General features: G+C 59.8%; 1 protein-coding gene across 1 annotated transcript; it reads right to left on the reverse strand.

Annotated features, from left to right (window-relative positions):
- Positions 1 to 738: 738 nt before the first annotated feature.
- On the reverse strand, positions 739 to 25,379 carry FGD2 (FYVE, RhoGEF and PH domain containing 2). The gene is made up of 16 exons (XM_056137339.1): positions 25,312 to 25,379; positions 20,603 to 20,783; positions 19,354 to 19,434; positions 18,729 to 18,877; positions 16,761 to 16,917; positions 16,500 to 16,638; positions 15,806 to 15,864; positions 15,539 to 15,685; positions 14,768 to 14,860; positions 9,160 to 9,239; positions 9,047 to 9,077; positions 7,993 to 8,082; positions 7,031 to 7,162; positions 2,117 to 2,263; positions 1,078 to 1,224; positions 739 to 942 (listed from the first exon to the last, which is right to left on the reverse strand). The coding sequence occupies exons 1-16, from the start codon at positions 25,377 to 25,379 to the stop codon at positions 739 to 741; spliced, it is 1,905 nt and encodes a 634-aa protein (XP_055993314.1).
- Between the last annotated feature and the right edge of the window lie 1,785 nt (positions 25,380 to 27,164).

The raw sequence follows: 27,164 nt of genomic DNA on the forward strand, positions 1-27,164 counted from the left end.
GGGGAGTGTGGACCTTAACTCCTGAGGTCGCGGACCCAGTGCTCCATCCCAGTGGGCGTTTATCTCTCCCTCCAGTCCATCCCCTCCAGGTTGGAGCCTCTCAGCTCAGCCAGGGGCTTGCTGGCTCACGCCCTCACCCTGCTGAGCTGCGTGAGAGCCGCCTGGACACCCCCTCAAGGCTCAAGGCGCACGCACTCCCATCACAGATCAGTTCAGTCAGGTTGGGGTGACTTTTAATTTTTTCCTCTGTGTTATTTATTCTCGCAGTTGGCTGTGGGAGCCACGTGCCGTGGTGCTGAGGAGACCGGGTCAAACTCGGGGTTTTCTGCACGCCGGAACTTTATCACACAACACAACTCGGGCTGAGTACACACGACGCGGGTCGGGCTGCCTGGGCTTTCGCTGGCCTCAGTGCTGGGTATCCCTGTCCCCGTGTCCCAGGACCCCCTGGGTAATCAGCACAGCTTCCCCCCCCCCCCCCAAACAGGTGCTTGTTTATGAACTTTCCCAGGACCAGCTGGCCGAGAATGAGTGGACGGGGGCCCCCAGACAGCACCGTGTGGAGGGCACTCGCCTTGCACGTGGCCGACCCTGGTTCGACCCCCAGCAGCCTGGATGATCCCTGAGCCCCGCCAGGATGAGCACTGAGCCAGGAGTAAGCCCTGAGCACAGCTGTGTGTGGCCCCAGCGCAAACACCGTCGGAAGCTCTGCTGGTGGCCGAGGGGGGATGCTGCAGCTCAGTCGGACAGTTCCTCCTCGGGGCCCCTGCCGCTGGCCGCCCGCTGCATGGCCGTCACCCAGCTGTCCCTCAGCCGCTCGCTCTCGGCTCGGAAGGTGTAGAGCTGGCCCGACTGGTGCAGCTGGAAGAGCCGGGGGTCGGCCTGCGGGCCTGGGGTCACCTGGTAGCCCAGCAGGGGGATGGAGGTGTGGGCTCGCACGTCCTGGAGTAGAGTGGGGGGCAGGGCCCCGGCTCAGCCCTTAGCCCCAGGCCCCACGAAGCCCTGATGCCCCTCAAGCCCCTCGACCCAAGGGCCCCATCTCCGGACCTCCCGCCCTGGGCACTGGGACCCCGTTACCTGAGGGGCAGCGTAGATGTAGAGCACCAGGGGGTCGTCCCGGGGGATCACGCACCAGCCCCTTGGGCCGCTCCTGCCCCAGCGGTCCCCAAGCAGCTGCAGGAAGCCGCTCATGACGGTCTGCCCCACGCCCGTGGCCGAGCCTTTCTGGAAGCAGAGAGGGCCCGAGATGTGCCTGGCCAGGCAGCGAGCAGAGGGACATGGTGCCCGGGTCAGGGTGGGTCCCTCAGCCCCTGTCCACAGCTGGACCTGGACCGGGCGGGTGAGGCGGGCTCGGCATCTGTGAGCTGTCCCCAGACTGAGGCAGGGCCTGCAGAGGGACCCCTGCGCTGACATCCTCCCAGGCTGCAGTGAGTTCGAGGATGTGCGGCCCGTGCCCGGTCCCCAGCACCCCGCATGGTCCCCTGAGCTCTGCCAGGAGTCAGCCCTGAGCACTGCGCCCAACCCCCGCCCCTCAGAAAGAGAAGGCAGGGGAAGACGGGGCGAGGCAGGGCTTGGGCCGTGGACGTGACCTTCCAGGACCTTCCACGGCAGGGGCCCCTTCGTCTGAGGAGCTGGACTGGGGCCACGCAGTGTGCGGCCCCCGGGGCCTCGGGGAGCAGCTGTGAGCTCCTCCCGGGGGCCTGGCACAGCCTCTCTGCTCGGGAACTGAACCATCGACCCCCGCTTGGGCATTTCCCCCTGCCTGGTCCCCCCCACATCACCCAGTAGTCTCCAGACGCCCTCATGCCCCGCACACCCGGGAAGCAGCTCATCCTTGGGGCCAGCACTGAAGCCGCAGCCTGGCTGGCTGAGAAGTTGGGAGAGAGGGGCCCCTGAGCACCTCTCAGGAGCACTCCCCAGCCCGTCCCTGGAGCCCCTGCCGTCCAGATGAGTCTCCCAGCACTGGCTCCCCACCCGGGCTCCCGTCTGGGGAACGGCAGCGCTGGGGGTCTCCTGGGATGGAGGGGGCGGGGCAGGGGGCAGAGAGGCCAGGGGGTGGGCAGAGAGAGGAAGGGGAGCAGGGCCAGCACGCCGCAGCCCAGGGAGGCACCCTCACCTCCAGGATGCCCGGCCGCCTGTCCTCCTTGTCCTCGGGGAGCACGTTGCCCGTGAGAAAGGTGTAGCAGTCGGAGCAGACACGGTTGGGCCTGTTGTCGTCATACTTGAGCTCGGCCCGGTAGTCGGAGCACCGGCCGCACACGACCTGAGTGAGGACAGTGGAGGGGCTGGGCCCAGGGCTGAGCCGCAGAAGGACCAGTCTGCACCTTGGCCGTGACTGCACTGTGGCTGTGTCTGCATTTGACTGTGTATGCACTGTGACCATGTCTGCACCATAGTTGTGTGTACTGTGACCGTGTCTGCACTGTGACCGTGTCTGCACCATAGTTGTGTGTACTGTGACCATGTCTGCACTGTGACCGTGTCTGCACCATGGTTGTGTGTGCACCGTGGCTATGTCTGCACAATGGATGTGTCTACACAGTGGCCGTGCCTACTCCGTGGCCATGTCTGCACTGTGACTGTATGGACTGTGGCCATCTGTGCACCGTGGCTGTATCTGCACAATGGATGGGTCTACTCTGTGGCCGTGTCTGCACTGTGACCGTGTCTGCACCATAGTTGTGTGTACTGTGACCATGTCTGCACTGTGACCGTGTCTGCACCATGGTTGTGTGTGCACCGTGGCTATGTCTGCACAATGGATGTGTCTACACAGTGGCCGTGCCTACTCCGTGGCCATGTCTGCACTGTGACTGTATGGACTGTGGCCATCTGTGCACCGTGGCTGTATCTGCACAATGGATGGGTCTACTCTGTGGCCGTGTCTGCACTGTGACCGTGTCTGCACCATAGTTGTGTGTACTGTGACCATGTCTGCACCATGACTGTGTGTGCACCGTGGCTGTGTGAACACCGTGGCTGCGTCTACACTGTGACCGAGTCTGCACCATGGCTGGGCGGCGACCAACAGGGACAGGAGGAGGAGGAGGAGGCGGTTCATGAGGACAGAGGCAGAGAGAGGGGCGTGCTGCCTGGGACTCCTTCATGGGGAGGGCTCCTACTGGGGAGTCAGTCCCGGCTTCTGGGGTGGGGCCCCCACCTCTCCCCGTTGGTTCCGGGCTTGGCCTGCGCCCAGCTGCACCTGAGCCCCTCGTGTCTCTGTCTTCACACCCCTGCCACACCTCTGGCTCATGGCTGCCCCGGGGCGAGGGCCTGGCACAGTGGAGGGTGCAGGGGGCTCCTCAGGACACCCAGCTAACTGGAAGCAAGTCCCCCAACGGCAAGACCTGGCTTTTACAAAGTGTCCCAGTTCTGTTGAAAAGGCATGCCAGGTTGGGGAGGCTCAGCGTAGAGCATCTGCCTTGCTTGTGCGAGGCCCCAGGGGGTTCCATCCTGCTACAACCAAAAAAAGAAAAAAGACTTTCCCTGCAAATTTTGCCATTCACTGACTCAGAATCCACCGTAGTCTGGAGAACTAACATGAAAATGAAGATCTGGGGGCCGGAGCGATAGCACAGTGGGTAGGGCGTTTGCCTTGGACGCGGCCGACCCGGGTTCGATCCCCAGCACCCCATAGGGTCCCCCAAGCACCGCCAGGAGTAATTCCTGAGTGCAGAACCAGGAGTGACCCCTGAGCATTGCTGGGTGTGACCCAAAAAAAGGCTAATTAATTAATTAATTAATTAATTTAAAAAAACGACCAACAGAAAGTGAAAAAAAAATAATTCATGTAAGGGGAGAAAATATTAAAAAAAAAAAAAAAAGAAGACCTGGTTGTCCTTGCCACCTGCATGTGTGTGCTCCACAGGGTGGACCCCCGGAGCCTAGCCCACCCCCAAAAGGCCAACATGGCCCAAAGCCAGGGAGAGCAGCTAGGAAAGGCAGAGACAGGGCAGCCAGCGGCAGGAAGGCTGGAGTCCAGGAAGGGTGGGGTGTGGGGGGGAGGAGAAGGGGAGAGGGTACCAGGGAGGGCCAGGGAGGGGCGGGAGGAGCCTGGGCAGCCCCACCCTCACCAGGATTCCCGCCTGGCAGGCGAGGCAACAGAAACTGGCAGGGAACCACCGAAAGGGTGACTCACCTGCACAGGTGCCCGTCAGGACAGGGCCTCCGCCGTGCTGGGAGGATGGTTTCACGTCTGCGTGCGTACGGAGAAGGCCCCAGCATTTAGATTAGCATGCATAATTTCCTAACGTGACTTGGAGCCCGGGCTCCATACCGGCAGGTTGCTCCCAGCGGTTTCCAGGGGACCACACAGAGCGGGGCTGGACCCTGGGGTTCCCACTCGAAGCAGATCCCAGCCCATTAAGCCTTTTCTCCGGCTGACCAACTCTGGGGATGTGGGTAGATGGGGCCTGGGTCTCTCCATGTGCCCAGAGATCTCTTCCGGGGCAGAGACAGTACAGGGGTAGGCACCTGCGTGCATGCAGCCCACCGGGAGTGACCCCTGGCTGCAGAGCCAGAAGTAAGCCCTGAGCACTGCCTGGTGTGGGCCCAAGACAAAGGCAGATCAGGGGGTCTCTCTGGTGCTCAGGGCCCGTGTGTGACGCCAGGTGCTCTGCAAGGGGCCTGATCTCCTGCAGGTCTCTCAGCCGCCCGCCCCTCTTTATTTTGAAAACACTTAAACTTGCAGACAAGTTGAAAAGAAAATAATAATAATAATAATAATAATATGTATATATGTATCTGTGTATATATATATATTTATGTGTGGGCTGGAGCAATAGCACAGCGGTAGGGCGTTTGCCTTGCACGCGGCCAACATGGCCGACCCGAGTTCGATTCCTCAACCCCTCTCGGAGAGCCCGGCAAGCTACCGAGAGTATCTCACCCGCACGGCAGAGCCTGGCAAGCTCCCCGTGACGTATTCGATATGCCAGACACAGTAACAACAAAGTCTCCAATGGAGACGTTACTGGGCCCACTGGAGCAAATCGATATAGAGAGAGAGAGCAGAGCCTGGCAAGCTACTTGTGGCATATTTGATATGCCAAAAACAGTAACAATAACAAGTCTCATTCCCCTGACCCTGAAATAGCCCCCAGTATGCCACTGGGCTACGCTAGCACAGGACAGGAATGAATGGAGTCATTATTGGTGCCTGCTCGAGCAATATATATATATATAGTGGGATATATCACTGTATCACTGTCCTCCCGTTGTTCATCGATTTGCTCGAGCGGGCCCAGTAATGTCTCCATTGTGACAGTTGTTACTGTATTTGGCATCTCGAATACGCCACGGGGAGCTTGCCAGGCTCTGCCGTGCGGGCGAGATACTCTCGTAGCTTGCCGGGCTCTCTGAGAGGGGCGGAGGAATCGAACCGGGGTCAGCCTGGGTCAGCTGCATGCAAGGCAAGTGCCCTACCCACTCCAGCTTAGGATATATATATTTTCTTTCTGCATCTCTGCCCCGGGCCCCGACATTTCCTTTCACTGTGGGCACACTTGCCCCGTGCTTCTGGAAGGCAGCGCGCCGGCATCCCTGCGTGATTCTGTGCTCCCCGTCAGTGTCTGGCCGCTAGATCTGGACCCAGCAAAAACACGGAGGAGCCCAGGCCCTTCCCAGCTGCTTAAGGGCGTGACAGACAGATCCACCAAGGTGTGTCCTGGCCCTGATTGCAGTTTCACACACTTTGGGGCCACCCTGACTGGCCCCAACCTGCCCAGTCGGTGGCCTCCCTTCCCCAGGTCATGAAGCTGAGGTCACAGAGGCCTGTGGCACTTGCCAGCAGGCAGGGGTGCAGCCCAAGCAGGTGAGGAGCCCACAGGCTGCTTGCTTGCTCCGGGGGGGGGGGGGGGGGGCGGGCGGGAAGGAAGGGTTGGACTCGTTCTTACGGGACCCTCCCCCTCTCTGCAGGAGGGGCCTAGATTTCCAGGCGCCCGTGAGGAAACTGAGGCCTGAGCCTGGCATAGCCACTGAGCTGTCCAGGGCTGGGCTGTTGAGGACTTGTCCAGAAGGGCAGGGGACCGTGAGCCAATGACCATCATGAACAGGAGCTATTGGGGGAGCATTACCAGGCCTGGGGCGAGGGGTGTTAGGTGCAAGGACCAAGAGGGGCCCAGGGGCTGGGACCCCCCAATGTTGAAAGAAGAGATCATTTCTGTTCTATGACCAGAGGCCTCGGGAACAGGCCCAGAAAGCGCAGGAAGGAAAGGTGGCCTGCTCAGTCACCTTGGGAAGTGCAGAGAGAAAACGGTCAGCCTCTCTGGACTGCAGAAGGGGGACGAAGCAGACCCCACTTCAACCCCAAACTGTGAGGCCCCGGTGAGGTGATCCATGTGCCAGGTGCAGTGACTAGACAATGCCTCATGGTGGTGGCACTGTGAGTGTGGTGCATTGGTCATGGATGGCACTGTGGGTGGGTAGGATGAATTGGTAGGTGGGTTGTGCTGATGGATGGAGCGGACTGATGGGTGTGCTTCACTGGTGGGTGGGGTTCATTGGTGGTGGGATGCATTCATGGTAGGTTGCATTGGTTGGTGGGTGCATTCGTGGTAGGTTGCTTTGGTGGGTGGATGCATTCGTGGCAGGTTGCATTGATGGTGTATTTGTAGTAGGTTGCATTGGTGAGTGTGTGCATTCGTGGTGGGTTGCATTGGTGGGTGGGTGCATTCGTGGTGGGTTGCATTGGTGGGTGTGTGCATTCATGGTGGGTTGCATTGGTGGGTGTGTGCATTCATGGTGGGTTGCATTGGTGGGTGGGTGCATTCGTGGTGGGTTGCATTGGTGGGTGTGTGCATTCATGGTGGGTTGCATTGGTGGGTGGGTGCATTCGTGGTGGGTTGCATTGGTGGGTGGGTGCATTCGTGGTGGGTTGCATTGGTGGGTGTGTGCATTCGTGGTGGGTTGCATTGGTGGGTGGGTGCATTCGTGGTGGGTTGCATTGGTGGGTGAGTGCCCCATCACGAAGTGCACTGGTGGGTTGCATCAGTGAGTGACTGTGTCAGGTGCCCGGGGCAGCAGTACTCACGTAGCCACAAGCCCGGCAGTGGTGGCGCCGGCGCGTGAGGGCGTTGAAGGGCTCCCTGCAGCGCATGCACATGCTGACCCTCTTGTCCCGGACCCAGAGGGGCGCCCGGAGGCCCAGCTCCTCAGACTGCAGCTGCGGGTCAGGAGAGGCAGCTCATGACCCTCCGCTCCTGTCCCGAGGCCACTGCCCTCCTGGTCTTGGCCACAGTGCAGCAGCGTGTACTACAGCCTGTGGAGAGCCAGGTTAGGGTCCCCGCTTCAGGCGTGGCCGCACGAAGGGCCAGAGAGCCAGCGGCTGTAGAGACCCCTCACGAGCCAGCGCTCAGATCGGAATGAAGCCCAGACTCTCCCGCGTCCCCCACGGTGCCATCTACCCAGGAGGAAATGCCTCCTGGGAAAGGGACCACCGGAGGCCCCCGGGAACTGAATGTGTCCGTGGGAGGCCCCTGGAGCCTCACCATCACCGCCAACACAAAACAAAACCCCGAAGCCCAGGGGTGGGCAGACAGCTCAGAGGCGGGAGCCCCAAGGCCGCTTCCCCAGCACCCGCTCTCCAGAGCACGGCCAGGCGGCCAGGCGTGGCCCAAGACCAAACAAATTTATTCATCACTGGCACTCCTGGGCTCACTCCTGCCTCTGTGCTCAGGGGTCTCTCCGGGCAGTGCTGGGGACCATCTGCTGTGCTGGGATAGGACAGGGGCCAGCCACAAACAAGACAAGAATCATTCCTTGGACTGTCTCTGGACCCAAAATAAATGTTTAAAAAAAGAACAAGATTTTGCTAAACAAGAATCTTCTGGCACTGAGTCTCAGAGGCAGGCAGTGCTGGGTAGAGGGGCTTCTGGTGGTCCCTCCTGATGGCGGCCGTCCCCAGCCCTCCAAGCCGCAGGGAGAGTGGGATGGAAAGCAAATCCCGCTGGGGACTCGCCCAGCGAGGGATGGCGGGAGCCAGGCTCCCCCTACCTCCTCTCGGGGGTCTCCCTCGGGGCCCTGGGCCGCAGCCTTGAAGGTCTCGCTTCTCTTCTCGACTTGATCGATGGCGGCTTGGAAGGCCTGGGGGGGGGCATGAGACTCTCTCGGCATCTCTGCATCCCCCACCCACCTAGCATGCGACAGCCCCTGGGCCAGGCAGTGGGCTCCAAGCCCGTTGGCTGACTAAAGCAGGGAGAAGCCATTAGCCCCATACTACAAGCATGAAAACTGCGTTTCAGGAGCTGAGATGATTGTCCCAGCGCCATCCAGCTAGGCGGAGAGACAGCAAGACAGGAGCGAGCACCAAGTCCTGTGCACACGCACACACCCACGCACACACACACGCACCCACATGTGCACACACACATGCACACACACACACACACACTTGCACCCACACGCACACACACATGCACCCACACACACACATGCACACACCCACATACACACATGCACCCACACGCACACACATGCACACACCCACATACACACATGCACCCACACGCACACACATGCACACACCCACATACACACATGCACCCACACACTCGCACCCACACGCACACACACATGTACTCACACATGCATCCACACACACATGCACCTACATGCACCCCCACATGCACCCACACATACACATGCACTCATCCACGCAGACACGAGCACTCACACACGCAGCCACATGCACACACACATGTACCCACACACACGCACCCCCACATGCACACTCATGCACACACACGTACCCCCCACATGCACCCACGCACACACACATGCACTCACATACACACAGGTACACACACACATGTACCCACACATACACATGTACCCATGTGCACAAACACACAAGCACTCACACACACGCAGTCCCATGCACACATGTACTCACATGCAGACATGCACCCACATGCACACACGTACCCGTACACACATGTACCCACGCACACACACACGCACTCATACACACACATGCACAAACATGCACCCCCCCCCCCCCGCTCCACACACACATGCACACTCGCTAGAGCCCCAGGCTTTCTGATACCTGCATCCAGGAACTCATTTCCTCCTGGGACCTGCTCAGACGGAGAAAGGGCCTGAGGGGGCGCCCTCGGCCCCCCCACCCTCTCCCGAGCCCGGCACCCGTCCGCTGCCTACCGGGCCTGCAGTTCCAGGGTTCGCTGCTTCCCTGACACCAGGAAGGAGTGGGGGAACTCAGCATCACTCAGCTCCCGGACCTGCCCGGAAAGGGAGAGAGATGGGGGGTGCATCACCCACCCGCCCACCCACCCAAACCAGGTGCTGGACATGTCCGCAGAACAGCTGAGCCAGAGGGAGGCCCTGGGGAGGGGACGGCCCTCGCCAGCACCCACCCGGTGCAAGCCCCCGCCCTCGCAGCAGCCCAGTCGGTGAGGTGTGAGGTGGAGGGGACAGTGACTGCCACAGGACCCGTCCAAACGGAAACTGCACCCCAAATGGGGAGGTTTGGGGCCCAATGAGGGCACTGTTACCAACCAGCAGACCCTCCTGGGAGCCCCACCCCCAGTTCCCTCACCCCCACCCTCTGGACGCAGGGAAAGTGCCTGCCAGCACTCACTTGTCCCAGCACTGCCCCCCGCCAAGGTTCTGCCATTCTCTCTCCCCCCACCCCCAGGAGCCGCTGCTGAACCCACTGACCCAGCCCTTGCCCTGGTGCCCTGCCTTGCCCCTCTCCAGGTGCGAGGGTTCCAGAGAGTTCCATTGGCCAAGTGTGCGCATTACCCACCAGCTAACAAGCTGGGTAGGGGGTCTGGGGAAGTGTCACATGACACCACGTGGGCACAGGCAGCGAAACCAGAATCTGATTTCTTATTTTGTCTTGTTTTGTTTCGGGCCACACCTGGCAGTGCCCAGGGGCTCCTCCTGGCTCTGTGAGGAGGGACTCACTCCTGGCAGTCAGTGCATGAGGGTGCCGGGGATTGAACCCTGTTCAGCACGTGCAAAGCAAGCACCCTACCCATGGATCTCTCTCTCTCTCCAGCCCCCCAATCTGATATCTTCTAAGCACTGTAGCACTGTCCTCCCGTTGTTCATCGATTTGCTCGAGAGGGTCCAGTAATGTCTCCATCGTGAGACTTCGTTGTTACTGTGTTTGGCATCTCGAATACGTCACGGGGAGCTTGCCAGGCTTTGCCGTGTGGGCGAGATACTCTCAGTAGCTTGCTGGGCTCTCCGAGAGGGGCGGAGCAATCGAACCCGGGTCGGCCGGGTCAGCCGCATGCAAGGCAAATGCCCTACCCGCTGCTATGCTATCACTCCACTCCAGCCCATCTGATATCTTTTTTTTTTCTTTTTGGGTCATATCCAGTGATGCGCATGGGTTCCTCCTGGTTCATGCACTCAGGAATTACTCCTGGCCGTGCTCGGGGGACCATATGGGATGCTGGGAATCGAACCCGGGTCGGACCGCGTGTGAGGCAAACGCCCTACCCGCTGTGCTATCACTCCAGCCCATCTGATATCTTAAAGGAATAAATTAGAGAGAAGGAAGAGCGTGAAGGGAGGGGGAGTAAGAGGGGCTGGAAGAATCGAATCAGAAATGATTCAAGCGGACCTGCCGTGAGAAGTCAGTTCAGATGGGGGAAGAGCCAAAGGGTCTTTCACAACCAAGCAACGATCTGTTAGATGCAATGACCCTGGCACTGGTGTTGGTTTGCTTTGCCTCACCCAGCGTGCTCAGGGCTGACAGCTGATGAGTCCGGGCGACCCTACGGGGGCACTGGGGATCGAGCCCCGGTTGGCTGTGTGTGAGGCAAGTGCCCTGCCCACTGCGCCATCCTCCCCAGCCCCGTCATGCTGCCCTTCAGGACAAGGAAAAGAATTCTTATCTGTTACAGAGACATCCTGGGGTATTTATAGGAGGAGAACTTATTTTTAATCTGAGATTTACTCTGAGTAATCCAGGGGCGCGAGGCAGGGATGAGAAATAGCACGAGTGGGAGAAGCGTGTTCTCCGCGCGTGTGAGTCCTTCCCCGCTGCCCGCGCACGCCCACGCGCCTGAGTGCCAGCAGGAGTGGCCCCTTGCTTTAAAGAAGTACAGCTGGGGAATGGCTCCGAAGTAAAGTACATGCCTTGGGGCTGGAGCGATAGCACAGCGGGGAGGGCGTTTGCCTGGCACGCGGCCGACCCGGGTTCGATTCCCAGCATCCCATATGGCCCCCTGAGCACCGCCAGGGGTAACTCCTGAGTGCAGAGCCAGGAGTAACTTACCCCTGTGCATCGCCGGGTGGGACCCCAAAATAAATAAATAAATAAAGTACATGCCTTGTACATATGAGACCTGGGTGTGCACACATGCAAACACACACACACACACACACACACACACACACACACACGGCGGGGGGTGGGGGATGGAGGGGGGTGGAGAGGGAGAGAGAGAGAGAAGGGGAAACCAGAGGAAACATTGATGAGACGCGACTCCCTGCGGGTGTGAGGAGTTATTGGGCCATTTTCTCGACTACCCACAGCAAGGGGGCTGGAGAGAGAATGTCTCTGAGGAGAAGGGTCGCCTTGCCCGTCAGCCTGGGTTCGACGGCAGGCGCCCTGCTGTGCCCGGAGCCGGCAGGGTGGCTCCTGAGTGCAGAGACGGGTGGGCCCGAGCCAGCCCACCCCAACATTTTCCTAAGTTAGAGGAAACTGTGCGTCAGGGCGGAAGCGGCCTGCAGGCGTGAGGTCACACGTCTGTCCCCAGCTCTGGGTCACTTCCCCGGGCTCTGTCCTGAGCACGGCAGGCACCATTCCAAAGCCGCGACGTAACCACGCGGCGGAACAGCACAGTCAGCGTGTTGTGGGGACTTTTTTCGTGTGTGGGGAGTCCACACTCAGAGATGCTCAGGGCTGACTCCTGGCGTGCTCGGGGGCCACGGGGAACGCTGGGGGTCGAACCCGGGCCAAGTGAAAGCAAGGCAACTGTGCAACAACAAAGTTAGGGAAAATCTCCGGGGGGGAGGGGGGATGATGGCCCAGAGGATGGAGCACATGCTTTGCAAGTGGAAGTCCCTGAGCACTGCAGTTTTAGCACAGAAAAAGACAGGAATAAAAGGAAAAAGAGGATGAAAGAAAGGACGGAAGGAGAAGAAAGGAAAGAAAGGGTGCGGGAGAGAAGAAATCTTCATAGCAATCTTGGGAGGCACGTATTTATTTACAACCCTCAAGTCCCAAGGGAAAAATGGGAATCCAGAGAGGGCAAGATACCTGGTGAAGGTTGCACAGCACTTAAAGAGCAGAAGGCTCACCGTGATTCAATTAAAATAATTTCTTAATTAAAATTTAAAAATAAAGAACTGAATGCACATTCACACTCGGGGTTTTGGCTCTCAAGGGTTAGGTGGGGGGAAAAAAAAAACATTTCTACCCACCCTGGGAATTAGGCAATGGAGAGCCACAAAGGGAGGCCGTGACCCGCACCTGGAGTCTGAGCGGCTTAGCAGGACGATGCTGCCCTCTGCTGGCCGATCCCTGCATGCCCGGCTCCTTCAGGCCTTCTGAGCCCCTGCACGGCACCCCGTGCTGCCCCAAGGCACCACACGGCACCTCCTTCGCCAGGCGGGCCAGGTCGACCCTTTGGGCCTCCGGAACCAGACTGCGGCCCTGAGGAGGAGTCCGCTGGACGTGCCTGGAACCAGGGCCCTGTGCAGGAGAGGACGCTGCACACTGATAGGAGAGACCTGGGGGGTCAGGGCGGAAGGAGGGGTGCGGAGTGAAGGACGGGACTGTGGCAAAGCTGGATGGAGCGGCGGCCCCAAGGCTGGCGAGGGGCTCCCTGATGTTCAGGCCAGGAGCACCTGGGAGGAAATCCGGCAAAACTCAGACAGGGACAGAAATGAGAAAAGGTTTGGGTAAGAAAAGGAGGAAGAAATATGATGAGGGTCCCTGAGGGACACACACACACACACACACACACACACACACACAGAGCAGATACACATAGACACAGAGACACAGAGACAATGTAAGTGTACATAGACACACAGACACACACAGACAAACACAGACACACACAGACACACACACAGAGACAGACAGAGACAATACAAACATACATAGACACACAGACAGACACACAGAGACACACAGATACAAAGAGACACACAGACACACAGATACACACAGACACATACACAGACACACAGAGACACAGACACAGAAGGCACACATAGACACACAGACTCAGAGACAACATAAACGAACATAGACACACAGACAAACACAGACACACATAGACAAATACAGACACACACAGACAAACACACACATAGAGACAGACACAGAGATAATACAAACATATATAGACACACAAACACACATAGACACATGGACACACACAGACACACAGACACACAAGGGCACACACACACACACACACACTCACCGCTCTGCAGAGGGGTTCGAGATTAGCGGGGGCCTTAGAGCAGCTTTGCTCCACAAAATTCCAGGAGGAACACAGATGGACACTGCCCGCGGGAGGGTTAGGGCAGGAGATTAGGGGCCGACAGAGGGGCCAGAGTGAGGAAACGAGGAGGGTCGAGGGGGGAGTCTCGGGACAGGGCCCCTCCTCCAGCTCCCTAACAGAACAGGACCCCCCTCACTCCAAACCCTCACGGCATCTCTGTCAGGAAACGCGTGCTGTCCCCTGCCTTACCCTGTGATCACCGATGTACCCCCTGAACTCTCTCTGCTCTCAGCCCTGAAGTCTCATCCCAGGAACACGCGCTTCTGCAGTGCCCAACTCGCACAGCTGTCCACGGAGCCCCCGGCACGGTGCACACCCTTCCCATCCTGTCCCAGGCTGGCGCTGTGCAGGTGGGACACTAGGACCCCCTTGGGCGTTGGGGAGAACGGAGCTGAGATCCCGGCCGCCCCAGGAGGGGCTGGCCACATAAGCCATGGTCCATCACAGCGGTGGGGGCCAGACCCACACACAAACCTGGACAGACGCACGAGCCAGCCTGCGTGTCCGGGAGAGGGCGCTGTGGCCACGGGCCAGGGCACTCGGCCCCCACTAGGCAGTTTCTCCTTGTTTGGGCTCTGGGGTCACACCCAGGGAGCTCAGGACTTATTCCTGGGTCTGGCTCAGGGGTCACTCCTGAGGGTGCTCAGGGGACCATCTGGGGAACCCAGCGGTCACTCCGCCCTGCATTTGCTCTTTGTGATCCTGATCTTGGCCTGCCTACCTGTCCACCTCTCTACTCGGGCTGCCTGTCTCCCAGTCTGACTCCGCCTGCCCTCCCTCCCTCCCTCCCTCTTTCCATCCTTCCTCCCTCCCTCCGTCCCAGGACCTGATGAAGACTGGTGCTGTGCTCCGGGGCTGACCTTAATTGTCCCCCTAATCTGCCTTTCCCGAAAGCTGGTCAGCAGAGTTTCCAGACGGGCTCTCTTCCTATCACGGGTTCCTGCCTATCTTTCCTTGACTTGCTAGTCTCTTTCACGAACAGCATCCCATTGTCAGGACCCGGAGCCCGGAGTGGCTCCCAGACCAACCCCTCGGACCCAGGGCAGCCCCAGAGATGCACCTCGCCCAGCGCCCCAAGGAGCGGCCGGCTGAGCAGGGCCTGGGAGGGGCCCAGCGGGGCTAGACCGGAGGGAAACTGCCTCCAGGCCCCCGTCCCCGCCTTCCAGGACCTGCCAGGCCTGGCTCCTGCCCCAGGGCCAGGGCCGGCCTCTTGCCAGCCCCACACCTGGGCCCGCCCAGTGGAGCCACTCTGAAGTCTGGGGTCTGCTCACCTTCATCCCGGCCACGTCGATGCGAGTCCTCACCTGGAAGTGGGCCCCCACCTGGATGACCCTGGGCACGCAGTAGAGCAGCATGTTGTTGAACTGCGGACAGACACCAGGCGGGTGGAAGGTGGACTGGGGATGGGCGGGGGAGGGCCAGGGGCTGGACAGGGGCTGGACAGGGGGTGGACGGTGAATGAGAAGGGATGGACAGAGATGGACAGGGGGTGGCCAAGGGGGTCAAACAAGGGGAGGGGAAGGGGAATGGACGGAAATGGACAGGGAGCGTGGACGGGGTGATGGACGGGGGATGGGAAGGGGGCAGAAGAGGGGATGGGTAGAGATGGACGGGGGTGGGCAGGGTGGACAGACAAGAGATGGGAAGAGAGAGACAGGGATGGATGGGGGAGTGGGCAAAAAAAAAAAAGGTGGCCACGGCTTTCTTTTTTTTTTTTTTTCTGCCAAAAGCCACTGGGTTCCCAGATTTTTTTGTGCGCCTCTGGGGTCATGGCCACTCTGGGCCAGAGAGCCACTCGTAGAGGCAACTCGTGGTCTCAGTGGGGCCGGAAGGAACTGGCTGATTCCACCCCTCATCCCATGATGGCCAGGGCTTTCTGGGGGGGGGGGGCTGTGCACCCCTGCTCGGCCCCCCTCACTCCTGGGCTCACCGAGCTTGGGATGCAGCTGCAGCCTCCAAGCCATGGGCTGAGGGGGGCCCGTCCTACTCCCCCCCGGCCCAGGCTCCAGCCCAGACCGCGCCCTGCAGGGGGCACCCCTCACCAGGAACAGGTAGCGCTCCAGGGGCTCGCTGCGCCGGAAAGAGATCTTGAGGACCGGGCCCTCGCGGAGCAGCGTGTTGGAGGGGTCCACGAGGTCGTCATCCAGCCCCAGGCGCTGGTACACTTCCCACAGGTCCTGCAGCCGCTCCTGACAGGGGGCCTGGGCAGGTTGGCTTGGCCGGGGTGGAGGTGTGGGCGGGGGCGGGCGAGGGGGAGGGGCTGAGGCCCGGGAGGGGAGGGCAGGGGAGCGGGGAGCAGGGCAGCTCACCATCTCCGAGATGGCCGCGTTGGAGTGCTGGGCAGCCGAGAAGATCATGTCCAGGGCTTCTGGGGCAGGGCAGGGCCAGAGTTAGCCCTCGGCAGGCCAGGGCAGGGGGGTCTCGGAGGTCTAACCAAGGAACCCAGGCCCCCGGGGAGCACCCAGAGCCGCCTGCCCTGCTGGCCTGGTCCGTGGACAGATGGTGTGAGGGGATCCTCCTGCCATGGGCACAAGAGTCCAGACCACCCCCCCCCTCCGCAAGACAGGGCCTGGGCCTTGGTTCCCGGGGCCCTCGCTGCTCCCTGAGCCCAGCCCGAGGCGGGAAGTGCGGGGGGTCTCCTGCAGATGCGGGTGCAGACACCCCTGCTCTGCCCATTGCTGCGGATGGCCTTGAGGAAGCAGCTGGACCTTGGCTGTCAGGATGGGTAGAGTGTCCGCCAGGCCCGCGTCTGTGTGGCTAGCTGCTGACCCTCTGGTGTCCAGTGGGTGCTCACACGTAGGAGGGACCACTGCCCCCCACCCCCACCAACCCCCAGCCCCTGTCCTACTCTGCACTTCCGGTCTGTCCGGGCCCCCACCCCGTCCTAATCTGCACGTCCACCCTGTCCGGCTCTCACCTGTCCTACTCTCCACATCCGCCTTGTCTGGGTCCCACCCTGTCCTACTCTGTGCGTCCGCCCTGTCCAGCCCCCACCCGTCCTACTCTGCGCGTCCGCCCTGTCCGGGGCCTGTGCCGGCAGCCTCTGCAGATACTCCTGGAGCAGCAGCTCGTAGCGGGGAATTCTCTGCACGGGCTCCAGCATGTGGTGCTGCAAGGTCAGGCTGGCTGAGGCCTCGCTGCTCTGGGGGGGGGTGCACAAGGGGGCAGAAGGTGGGGGTGAGCGAGGGGGCGTCGGGGGACTGGGCAGGGACACCCCTGAGCTGGAGATGCCCAGCCTGGCTCGGGCAGCTGCAGCTCCGCTACCTGGATCCGGGTGAGAACCTCCTGGAAGGGCAGGGACTTGTCCGCCCAGAGGGCCAGCAGCTCAGCCGCCCGCTCGAAGTTCTTGATGTACTCGCTATACATTTTCAGGAAGGGTGCCAGTTTCTGCAGCACATCCCCGATGCGGGGCGTGTTGGTCCTGCGGGGCGGGGCGGGGGGGAAGCCCATCCTCAGCTGCAGATGCCGCTTTTTTTTGTTTGTTTGTTTGTTTGTATGTTTGTGCTTTGTTTGGGCCCCTCATCCGGCTGTGCTCAGGGTTTGTCCCTGGTTCTGTGCTCAGGAGCCACTTCTGGTAGGGTTCAGGAAGCCATGCGGGGTGCTGGGGACCAAACCTGGGCCGGCTGCGTCCAAGGCAAACCCCTGCCCACTGTGCTGTTGCTCTGGCCCGGCCGCCTCTTTTCTTTGGTCACTTTGGCTTGGGGACACACCTGGCAGAGCTCAGGGCTTATCCCTGACTCTGTGCTCAGGAGTCACTCTTTTTTTTTTTTTTTTTTGCTTTTTGGGTTACACACAGCGACACACAGGGGTTACTCCTGGCTCGTGCACTCAAGAATTACTCCTGGCGGTGCTCAGGGGACCATATTGGATGATGGGAATCGAACCCAGGTCAGCCGCGTGCAAGGCAAATGCCCTACCTGCTTTGCTATCGCTCCAGCCCCTCAGGAGTCACTCTTGGCTCTGCTCGGGGACCATATGTCATGTCTGGGAGTAGAACCCAGGTCAGCTGTGTGCAAGGAAATCACCTTAACTAGTGTACTATCTCACCAGCCCCAATCTGGGGACCCCAAATAATTTTAAAAGACATCCCAGACATAGTGTCCTTGGCAAAATATCTAGAGAAATTCCACCTCAAAAATATCTAAAGAGGGGCTGGAGCGATAGCATAGCAGCTAGGGCGTTTGCCTTGCACACAGCCAACCCGGGTTCGATTCCCAGCATCCCATAGGGTCCCCTGAGCACCGCCAGGAGTAATTCCTGAGTGCAGAGCCAGGAGGAACCCCTGTGCATCGCCGGGTGTGACCCAAAAAGAAAAAATATATATCTAAAGAAATTTTGCCTCAAAATACTTGAGTACTGTTCCCCGTGGCCTCGGTGGGCTGAGGCACTGAGCACTGAGCACTTGGGCAGTGCCTCACAGAGCGGAGCCCTTGGCACCTAGAGGTCACCCCGGAAACAAAGGGCTCCTGCAAGACTCGCCTCATCACAGGGGCCATGTAAGGGGGTGACAGCCATGGGTGCGAAGGCAGCAGGCGCTTGGCCGCATCCTCTGTTCTTGCGGTCCCCAGTCATTTGGCTCAGTGAGGACCCCCGCTTCTTGTCAAGGACACAACACTTGCACACACACGCAATCACGTACATGTGTGCACATGCATGTACACATGTGCTCATAGACACACACATGCACACACACGCAGCACAGGCATGCACGTACACACTCAGATTTGGACGCTGCCATCTACACAGATGCACATATATGCACACACAGATGCATACATGTGCATAAACACACATACACATATACATGGGCTGGAGCGATAGCACAGCGGTAGGGCGTTTGCCTTGCACGCAGCCAACATGGCCGACCCGAGTTCGATTCCTCCGCCCCTCTCAGAGAGCCCGGCAAGCTACCGAGAGTATCTCGCCCGCACGGCAGAGCCTGGCAAGCTCCCTGTGACGTATTCGATATGCCAAACACAGTAACAACAAAGTCTCCAATGGAGACGTTACTGGGCCCACTCGAGCAAATCGATGAACAACGGGAGGACAGTGACAGTGACACATACACACACACACATGAACACACATGCACTCATTCACAGGACACCCAAGCATGCAGACACACACATACATACACTCACACCCGGGATCCTCCTCCAAGCCGCACCCAAAGAAGGAGCTGCCGGTGGGTGCGGCGACATCCCCGGGGTCCAGTGGGGTCCCGGCACTCACCAGTCGTCCAGTCGCCGCTGCAGCTCGGGGAGGAAGAAGTGAGCGTGGAACTGGTAGATGGAGGAGATGTTGGAGAAGATGAGCCGTACCACGTCCTCGGGGAAGGCCTTGCTGCTGCGCGCTTCTCTCAGCAGCTCCTGGAAGAACACCTGCGCCCGGAGTCACTGCCTGCCCGCCCGTGGCGTGACCCCGCGGCCCTGGCCACCCCTGGCAGTGCTTAGGGAGCCATGTGGAATGCCAGGGATCGAACCCAGGCCGGCCACATGCAAGGCAAACGCCCTCCCCCCTGGACTATCACTCTGGCCCTCCAAGAACATTTTAAAAATGTATTTTTTTGTTTCGGAGCCACATCCAGCATATAGGATTCAGGGACTAGAACCCGGGTAGGCTGCAGGCAAGGCAAGTGGCCTCCTCGCTGTACTGTCGCTCTGGCCAGGGCTGGTTCTTTGGTCTCAGGACGCGGCACACCCAAGACACACCCTCGACCACCGAGCAGCACGGCCCTGCTCGCTGCGCAGGGCTCTGATTTCTGTCCCAGCCGTTGTTGAGTTTCCCAGGGTCCTAACTCTGGGGAGGGCCACAGGAGAGCGGGAGGGATGCGAGAGCCCGGGGAGGTGGGAGTCACCTGGTCCAGCAGGTGCAGGCGGGCCACATAGGCCTGCTCCGTCTCCAGCAGCTCCCGGACAACCCTCTTCTCCGCGGGTTCCTGCGGCAGGCGGGGACAGTGGGAGGGAGGCCACATCTGAGCCCGAGAATTGGTCCTGACAGATGACTCACAGCGGGGCGGACGACAGGCAGGTCCGTCTGGCTGAGCCTGAAGAAGCATCGAAGGCCCCAAGCGCTCCTGCTCGGGGTGAGGCCCCATGGAGAGGCCCCTGGGAGATGAGAGACCCCAGGACAACATGGAGAGAACCAGGGCCCCGTGGCCACGCTCCCTCAGGTTTCCTGCCCACCGGGTTCTCCACGCACCCACCCCAGGTACTATCCCCGTGTGGACACCCTGGCCACACCGTGACTACGCTCGGAGATGCTGGACTTCAGGTGAGGTGGACGGGAAGGAGGATGTAAGGCTGAGACGGGACCACATCCAAAGGTTTCAGGCCAGGAGAGCGTGGGGGCTTGGAGCACAGGCCCTGAACACGCCCTGCCTGGTCCCTGCGCGTGCTGCCTCTGGCCGTGGGGGCCCGCACTGTGTCACGGGTCTGAGCACAGCTGCAGGAGGCCCTGAGCACTGCTGGGAGGTCCCATCGGCAAGAACACAGACCAGGAGCGACAGCACAGAGGGGAGGGCGTGTGCCCTGCATGCTGCAGACCCAGTTCTGATTCCGGCCTCCCCTAGGGTGCCCCGAGCACCACCAGGAGTAACCCCTGAGCATCGCCAGGTGTGGTCCAAAAACCAAAACCAAAAATCAAATAAATAGAAAGCTGAGAGTGGCCACTGGGGAGTGGGGGCGGGGAGAGAGAGTCAACTATGCAGCCGGCGGTGACCAGGACGTACAGCAACAGGCCCTGCCCTTGCTTTACGCATGAGGAAACTGAGGCACAGGAAGGCAGGGAGCAGGAGGTGCCCCTGACTGTGGGCAGCCCCCGTGGGTGCCAGGAAGGGCAGGACCCCGCCCAGGGGGGGTTCATGTCAGGGCAGTGGCGCCTGCACCCGTTCCGTGAATAAACAGGTCAGCGAGGCAGGAGACCAGCTTTCCAGTGACCCGGATCCAAGCTGTGCTGAGTCCCCCGCCCTGAGCGGCCTTCCCCAGGGAGGGACCTGGGCAAGGATGCGGGGGGAGCACCGTCCAAGCCGCCCAGGGGATGCACAGGGCTGGCAGGGAGGAGGCATGCATCAGAGACGGGCGAGGGGACCGCCCCGCCCTCGGCACCTGTGGCCCCGATTCAGGGCTGGCTTCAGGCTGGCATGGTTTCCTCCAGACCCCGCTGGACAGCTTGTTCTTCAGGGAGCTCAGGTAGACCCTGCTGACCGTCCGCCGCTGGCCAACCTGCTCCCAGGGCTGAGGCGCTCCGGCCTCCAGCGCCTGGGCTGGAGGAGCCAATCCGGGGGTCCTGAGGACAGAGCAGACCTGAGCGCTTCCTGTCTGTCTGCAGAGCAGGGAAAGACATAGGAGCTTCCTGGTAGGGGGGTCTGGGGGGACTGAGGCAGACCCCCGCGTGTCCCGGCCCCGCGTGGCTGCCTGGGAGGGGAGTTTGCTGAGCGAACGCTCACTCTGTCCGACACTTTCCTTCGCGGGAACTCCAGCTTCCAGGATGAGTCAGTGAGGACTGATTCATCCCGCTGGGGGACCACGGACTTCCCTGTTTCGTGTGAAGTGAGCCGGGCTAGGAGGGAGCTCGAAGGGCTTAATCTGGCACACGCAGGCCCCGACTACGGCTTCCTGGCAGGGCTGGACGGGGCCAGGGCCTGAGCACTGTGCAGCCCGCTGTGCGACCCCCAGGCCTATGAGGAGGCCCCGCAACGAGAGGAGGGAAGGACCCCCTCCTTCTGCACACGGAACTGGGGTCCCTGTCTGGGAGATCACACCCCTCTGTAGCCCGCCCCGGGCTCACACCTGCAGCAGGCAAGGCTGAGACCGTAGGAATGAATCAGAGCGAGAAGGTGGCACTGTGGCCTGCAGCTGAGGGCTGGCCGGCAAAGGCAGTTTTGTTGTTGTTGGTTTGGGATTTTGGCCCACACCCAACTGTTTTCAGGCGTGATCTTGGATCTTTGCTCCTTGACAGGGCTCTCGGGGCCAGATGAGGTGCAGGGGAGTGAACCCAGGTTGGTCCCGTGCAAGATGCGCCCCTATCTGCTGTACTATCACTCCAGCCCCTGTTTTGTTGCAGTTATTGGTTCGGCTTTTTAGTGAGGTCTGTGGCCTCAGCACACTTGGTGCGTTTGGGGCCAGTCTGGGGCAGCAACATGCTCAGGAGGCAGTTTTCTCCTATTCCAGCTCTACCGGGCAGTTAAATGGCTTAGGTAAGAGAGGCCTCCCACAGCGAGTCTCTCCCACGGCGAGTCTCTCCCACAGCAAGTCTCTCCCACAACGAGTCTCTCCCACAGCGAGTCTCTCCCACAGAGTCTCTCCCACATAGTTTCTCCCACACCAAGTCTCTCCCACAGCGAGTCTCTCCCACAGTCTCTCCCACAGAGTCTCTCCTACACGGAGTCTCTCCCACATGGAGTCTCTCTCACATGGAGTCTCTCCCACACTGAGTCTCTCCCACAAAATCTCTCCCACACAGAGTCTCTCCCACATGGAATCTCTCCCATGCCAAGTCTCTCCCACAGAGTCTCTCCCACAGCAAGTCTTTCCCACACTGAGTCTCTCCCACAAAGTGTCTCCCACATGGAGTCTCTCCCACAGAATCTCTCCCACACCAAGTCTCTCCCACAGAGTCTCTCCCACAGCAAGTCTCTCCCACACTGTCTCTCCCACACAGAGTCTCTCCCACACAGAGTCTCTCCCACACCAAGGCTCTCCCACAGAGTCTCTCCCACAGTGAGTCTCTCCCACATGGAGTCTCTCTCACACGGAGTCTCTCCCACAAAGTGTCTCCCACATGGAGTCTCTCCCACAGAATCTCTCCCACACCAAGTCTCTCCCACAGAGTCTCTCCCACAGCGAGTCTCTCCCACATGGAGTCTCTCTCACACGGAGTCTCTCCCACAAAGTGTCTCCCACATGGAGTCTCTCCCACAAAGTCTCTCCCATACCAAGTCTCTCCCACAGAGTCTCTCCCACAGTGAGTCTCTCCCACATGGAGTCTCTCTCACACGGAGTCTCTCCCACAAAGTGTCTCCCACATGGAGTCTCTCCCACAAAGTCTCTCCCACAGAATCTCTCCCACACCAAGTCTCTCCCACAGAGTCTCTCCCACAGCGAGTCTCTCCCACATGGAGTCTCTCTCACACGGAGTCTCTCCCACAAAGTGTCTCCCACATGGATTCTCTCCCACAAAGTCTCTCCCACAGAATCTCTCCCACACCAAGTCTCTCCCACAGAGTCTCTCCCACAGCGAGTCTCTCCCACATGGAGTCTCTCTCACACGGAGTCTCTCCCACAAAGTGTCTCTCACATGGAGTCTCTCCCACAAAGTCTCTCCCACAGAGTCTCTCCTGCACTGAGTGTCTCCCGCTGAGTCTGTGCAACGACAGGGACTGTGCCCCTCTGTCTTCAGTCTGGATATGTTGGCATGGGCAGCACGGGGCAGAAGCTCTTGTGAGAATGGTTCTGTTACCCCCATTTTGCTGCTAAGAAAACTGAGGTCCAGAGTGGAAAAATACTTTAGAGCTAGGAAGTGGCCCAGTCGGGGTGCGAACAGCAGGATGAGTCCCTGAGCCTGGGCCCTTCACTGCTCCTCCCCATCTGAGTCAAGTAGAAGCAGACCAGAGCATCAGCGTGGCTGCCCCAGGTCGCACAGCCCCCCTCCACCCCCATCCCTGCGCCTGCCAGGGCTGACACTCGCAGAGGGGGCTGGGCCCGGGCTTTCTGTTCTACATTTGGGTTCAGCTTCTGCATTTCTCTCCGCTACCCGGGCGGGCTTCTGTTTCCTCTTCACCCCAGTTTCACATCAGCTGAGCTGCAGAGACCTCCCAGCTGCCCCAGCAACGGTCCAGGGGTCCTTCCCACTGCGGGGGTGGCACGCTTCCTCCCCACCCTTCTCCTCCATCTCCCTCTGGCCCTCGGGCTGCCTAACCCAGCGCGGGACTCACATGCCAAGGGACTGCACTCCAACAGGCCGGGACGCTGGAGTGGGGGGCAGCGCCATCTGTACATGGTGGGCTGGTGGGCCGGCGGTGGCACCCAGAGCTGTCCTCGGTGCTGAACAGAGCTTGGCTAGCACAGGTCTCGGAGAGGCAGGATGGCTAGGGCACCAGCTCAGAAACTGGAACTATTCTGGGGCCACAAGCCTGACACCTCCGCCAGGAAGTCCACGGGATGCTCTCCCTGCTCTGGGTGCCCTTCCCACGGTATCTGGGCCCCTCCCAGGAGATCATGTCCATGAACTGGCACCGTGGTACCATGGCCTGTTTTTACATCACAGACAAAAATTCTCAGAGCAGGTATTTTCTTTCTTCCCTTCTTTCTTTCATTCCTTCTTGTTTCTTTTGGGTCACACCCGGCAATGCTCAGGGGTTGCTCCTGCCTCTGCTCTCAGGAATCAGGGGACTGTGTATTGCTGGTGGTCAAACCTGGGCCCTCCTGTGCGTAAAAGTACCTGCCCAACCCTTGATATGCCTCTTTGGCCCACGGGAATCACTCTTTCTGGTTTGTGCTTTGCTTTGGGGGCACACTGGCAGTGCTCAGGGCTGACTCCTGGCTCTGTGCTCAGTGTTAACTCCTGATGAAGCTTGGGTGACCATTCACGAAGGTGAGGATCGAACTGGGGTCAGCCACATGCAAGGCAAGTGCCTTCACTCCCCTGCCCTGGGATAATTCGAGTGGGTCCTGCATGCACAGCTCTGTGAGAAGTGTTCAGGACCAACGCATCCTTCCAGCTGCAGAGAGGGTCAGAACTGCACCCTCTCTGGCAGTGCCCTTCCGGAAGGAGTCGTCTCCCCAAGGACGAGTGCGTGTTGGCCTCCATGGGGACAGCAGGGGGCATCCCCAGTCCAGGGCTGCCCTGGCCTCCCTGAAAGTGACAGCAGCATGGGTGTCCTCTGCCCAGAGCTCCTCCTGCTCCAGTGTCCCCAGGCTCTCCCCAGTCTCCTCACAGGACGTTCCCCAACTCAGCCTGGGGGTGAGAAATGCCTGCAGAGTGGATTCACACCTCCCCCACTCACACAAAATCTCAGACACACAAACACACTCACACACACTCACACACAAGAGACGCACAAACACACACTCAGACATACAAACACACCTCATACAAACTCTTATGCACTCACACACACACACACTCATGCACGCAGACACACAAACTCTCACACCCTCACATGCACACTCAGACAAATTCATTCACAAACACAAATACACTCATACACACACAGACTCTCACAGACACACACACTCACACAACCCTGTCCCCGCCTCCCGCCTGACCAACGCCCTCCCACAGGCCAGCCCAGCTACCCAGCAGTGGCCCTTTGCCTGTGCGCATGGAGCGCCCCCCCCCCCCCCGCCTCCACTTTCTACCTGTAAAATGGGAACAGGAGCAACCACAGCGCTGCGCCAGGTGCAGTGAAAGCACGAACACACTCCCAGGAGTGCCTGGGGTGCTGAGACCGGGTCACTTTTCCCATTGCCCACCCTGCGCCCACCGTGCGCCCACCCTGCCCCACTCCTGGAAGGCCTCAGCTTAGCTCCGTGCCAGTGTGTCCACACTCAGGTCGACATCGTCCTGTACCACCCGCAGCTGCCCACCCCCACGACCAAGCTCTGGTCAGCCCTGACCCCTGCCTTCTGCCCAAGGAACCCGAAACGAGCGCCTGGCACTGTGTGGGCAAGAGAGGGAACAGCCCAGAGAGTACATGGCCGGGGTTGCGGCCGGGGCCCGGGGGGCACCTGTCCTGTCTGAGACCCTCACCCCCACAGGAGCTGGGGCAATGCTCCTGGCCCATCACAGTGACCCTTCCCCAGCCGCCCCGTACCTGCCGCTCTCAAACTCGGTCACCAGCCTGGACACCGATGCCACCTTGTCCTCATTTGTCCACTCCATTCCGGACCGGCCACGGGGGCCCCTCAGACGGCTTCCTCACTGCCCCACCCGAGGACAGAGCGCGGCCCAAGCATCTGGAACCGCCTGTGTGCTGCTTCTGCCTCAGAGGCCGGCTGGAGGAAGTGGGCCTGGGCCCAGCCTAGGGGGAGGAGGAGCATGGCCCCGCCAGGCGCTGGCGGGGAGCTGACCCTGCTGTAGCCCACCAGACAGATTCTGCCTCTGCCAATGGTGACCTCTTGCCTGAGAGTCTCCGCCAACCACGCTTGAACTCTCACACGGTCGGAGGGTTTCACACCGGCTCCTTTCTCAACAAGTCTTTTTTTTTTTCTTTTTGGGTCACACCCGGCGATGCTCAGGGGTTACTCCTGGCTCTGCACTCAGGAATCACTCCTGGCGGTGCTTGGGGGACCATATGGAATGCTGGGAATCGAACCTGGGTCGGCCACGTGCAAGGCAAACGCCCTCCCCGATGTCTTATCACTCCAGTCCCTGCAGTACTGCATTTATTTTTAATTTTTTATTTATTTATTTTATTTTTGCTTTTTGGGTCCCATCCAGCGATGCTCAGAGGTCACTCCTGGCTCTGCACTCAGGGATCACTCCTGGCGGTGCTCGGGGGACCATATGGGATGCTGGGAATCGAACCCGGGTTGGCCGCGTGCAAGGCAAACGCCCTACCTGCTGTGCTGTTGCTCCAGCCCCTCTCAACAAGTCTTGCGTGTGATTTAGGGCCCCATCTGGAGGTGTTGGACGGCTGCTCCCGGAGACCCTGGGACCATGTGGTAGCGGGACTGAATCCAGGTCTCCGCTTCCTTGCCACAGCTTCTCTGCATGTCAGCCTGCGCGTGGTTGTCGACACCGGCTCTTTACCACACAGAAGTCTCTGGGGGCTGGAGCAAATGCAGCAATGTGCTCTCCTGGCTGGCCTCACCTGACCCACCTCAGTCCTGACATTGCATATGGTCCCCGAGCACAGAGCCAGGAGTGAGCCCTGAGCACAGCCAGATGTGGTCCAGTAACAATAGCAAAAATGTCCCAGGAACAGGCTATGTGACTCAAGTGGCTGACATGGCTGGCTTGTTCCAGGCCCTGAGTTGGATGCCCAGCACTGCGTGTCCCAGTGTGGTCCCTGTGAGTCAGGGACAGCGCCAAGGGTCTGTGAATCTGTCATCTAGGAGGCCGCTGTCTGCCTCTCAGGCCCTCCCTGAAGCGCCCATAGTGAGACTGGCTCAGTGTTCTCCTTTCAGAGCTGGACCCCGTCTTCTCAGGAAGTTCTTCCTTGTTATGCCTCTGCTGGGAGTCCACACCCAGCAGTGCTCGGGGCGACTCCCGCCTTATTGCTCAGGAACTCTCCTGTGGTGCTCAGGGCCCGTATGTGGTGCCCGTTCTCAGACCTGGCCCTGCTCTGTGCAAAGCTGGTGGACTCTCTCTGGCCCGCGGTCCCCATCCCACAGAAGGACGATGGAGGATGGGGAGGCCAAGGAACTTGTCCTCCACAAAATCTCTCCACAAGAACACAGCAGTGCTCGGATTTCCAAAGTGAAAATAAACAGAAAAGGTTTAAAAGTAAAAAGTGCTAGAAATCTTCCAACGATTTAGTAAGAGCCCCAGAGGACCTTTTCCCCTTTTTTTTTTTTTTTTTTTTTGCCACACCAAGCTGTGCTCAGGGATTACTCCGGGCTCTGCACTCAGAATGACTCCTGGAAGGGCTTGGGAGACCATAAGGGATGCAGGAGATCGGACCCTGGTCGGCTGCATGAAGGACAAGCCCTACCCACTGTTCTT

The sequence above is a fragment of the Sorex fumeus genome, unplaced genomic scaffold (assembly GCF_029834395.1).
Source record: "Sorex fumeus unplaced genomic scaffold, SorFum_2.1 ptg000123l, whole genome shotgun sequence".
NCBI classification, from domain to species: Eukaryota; Metazoa; Chordata; class Mammalia; order Eulipotyphla; family Soricidae; genus Sorex; species Sorex fumeus.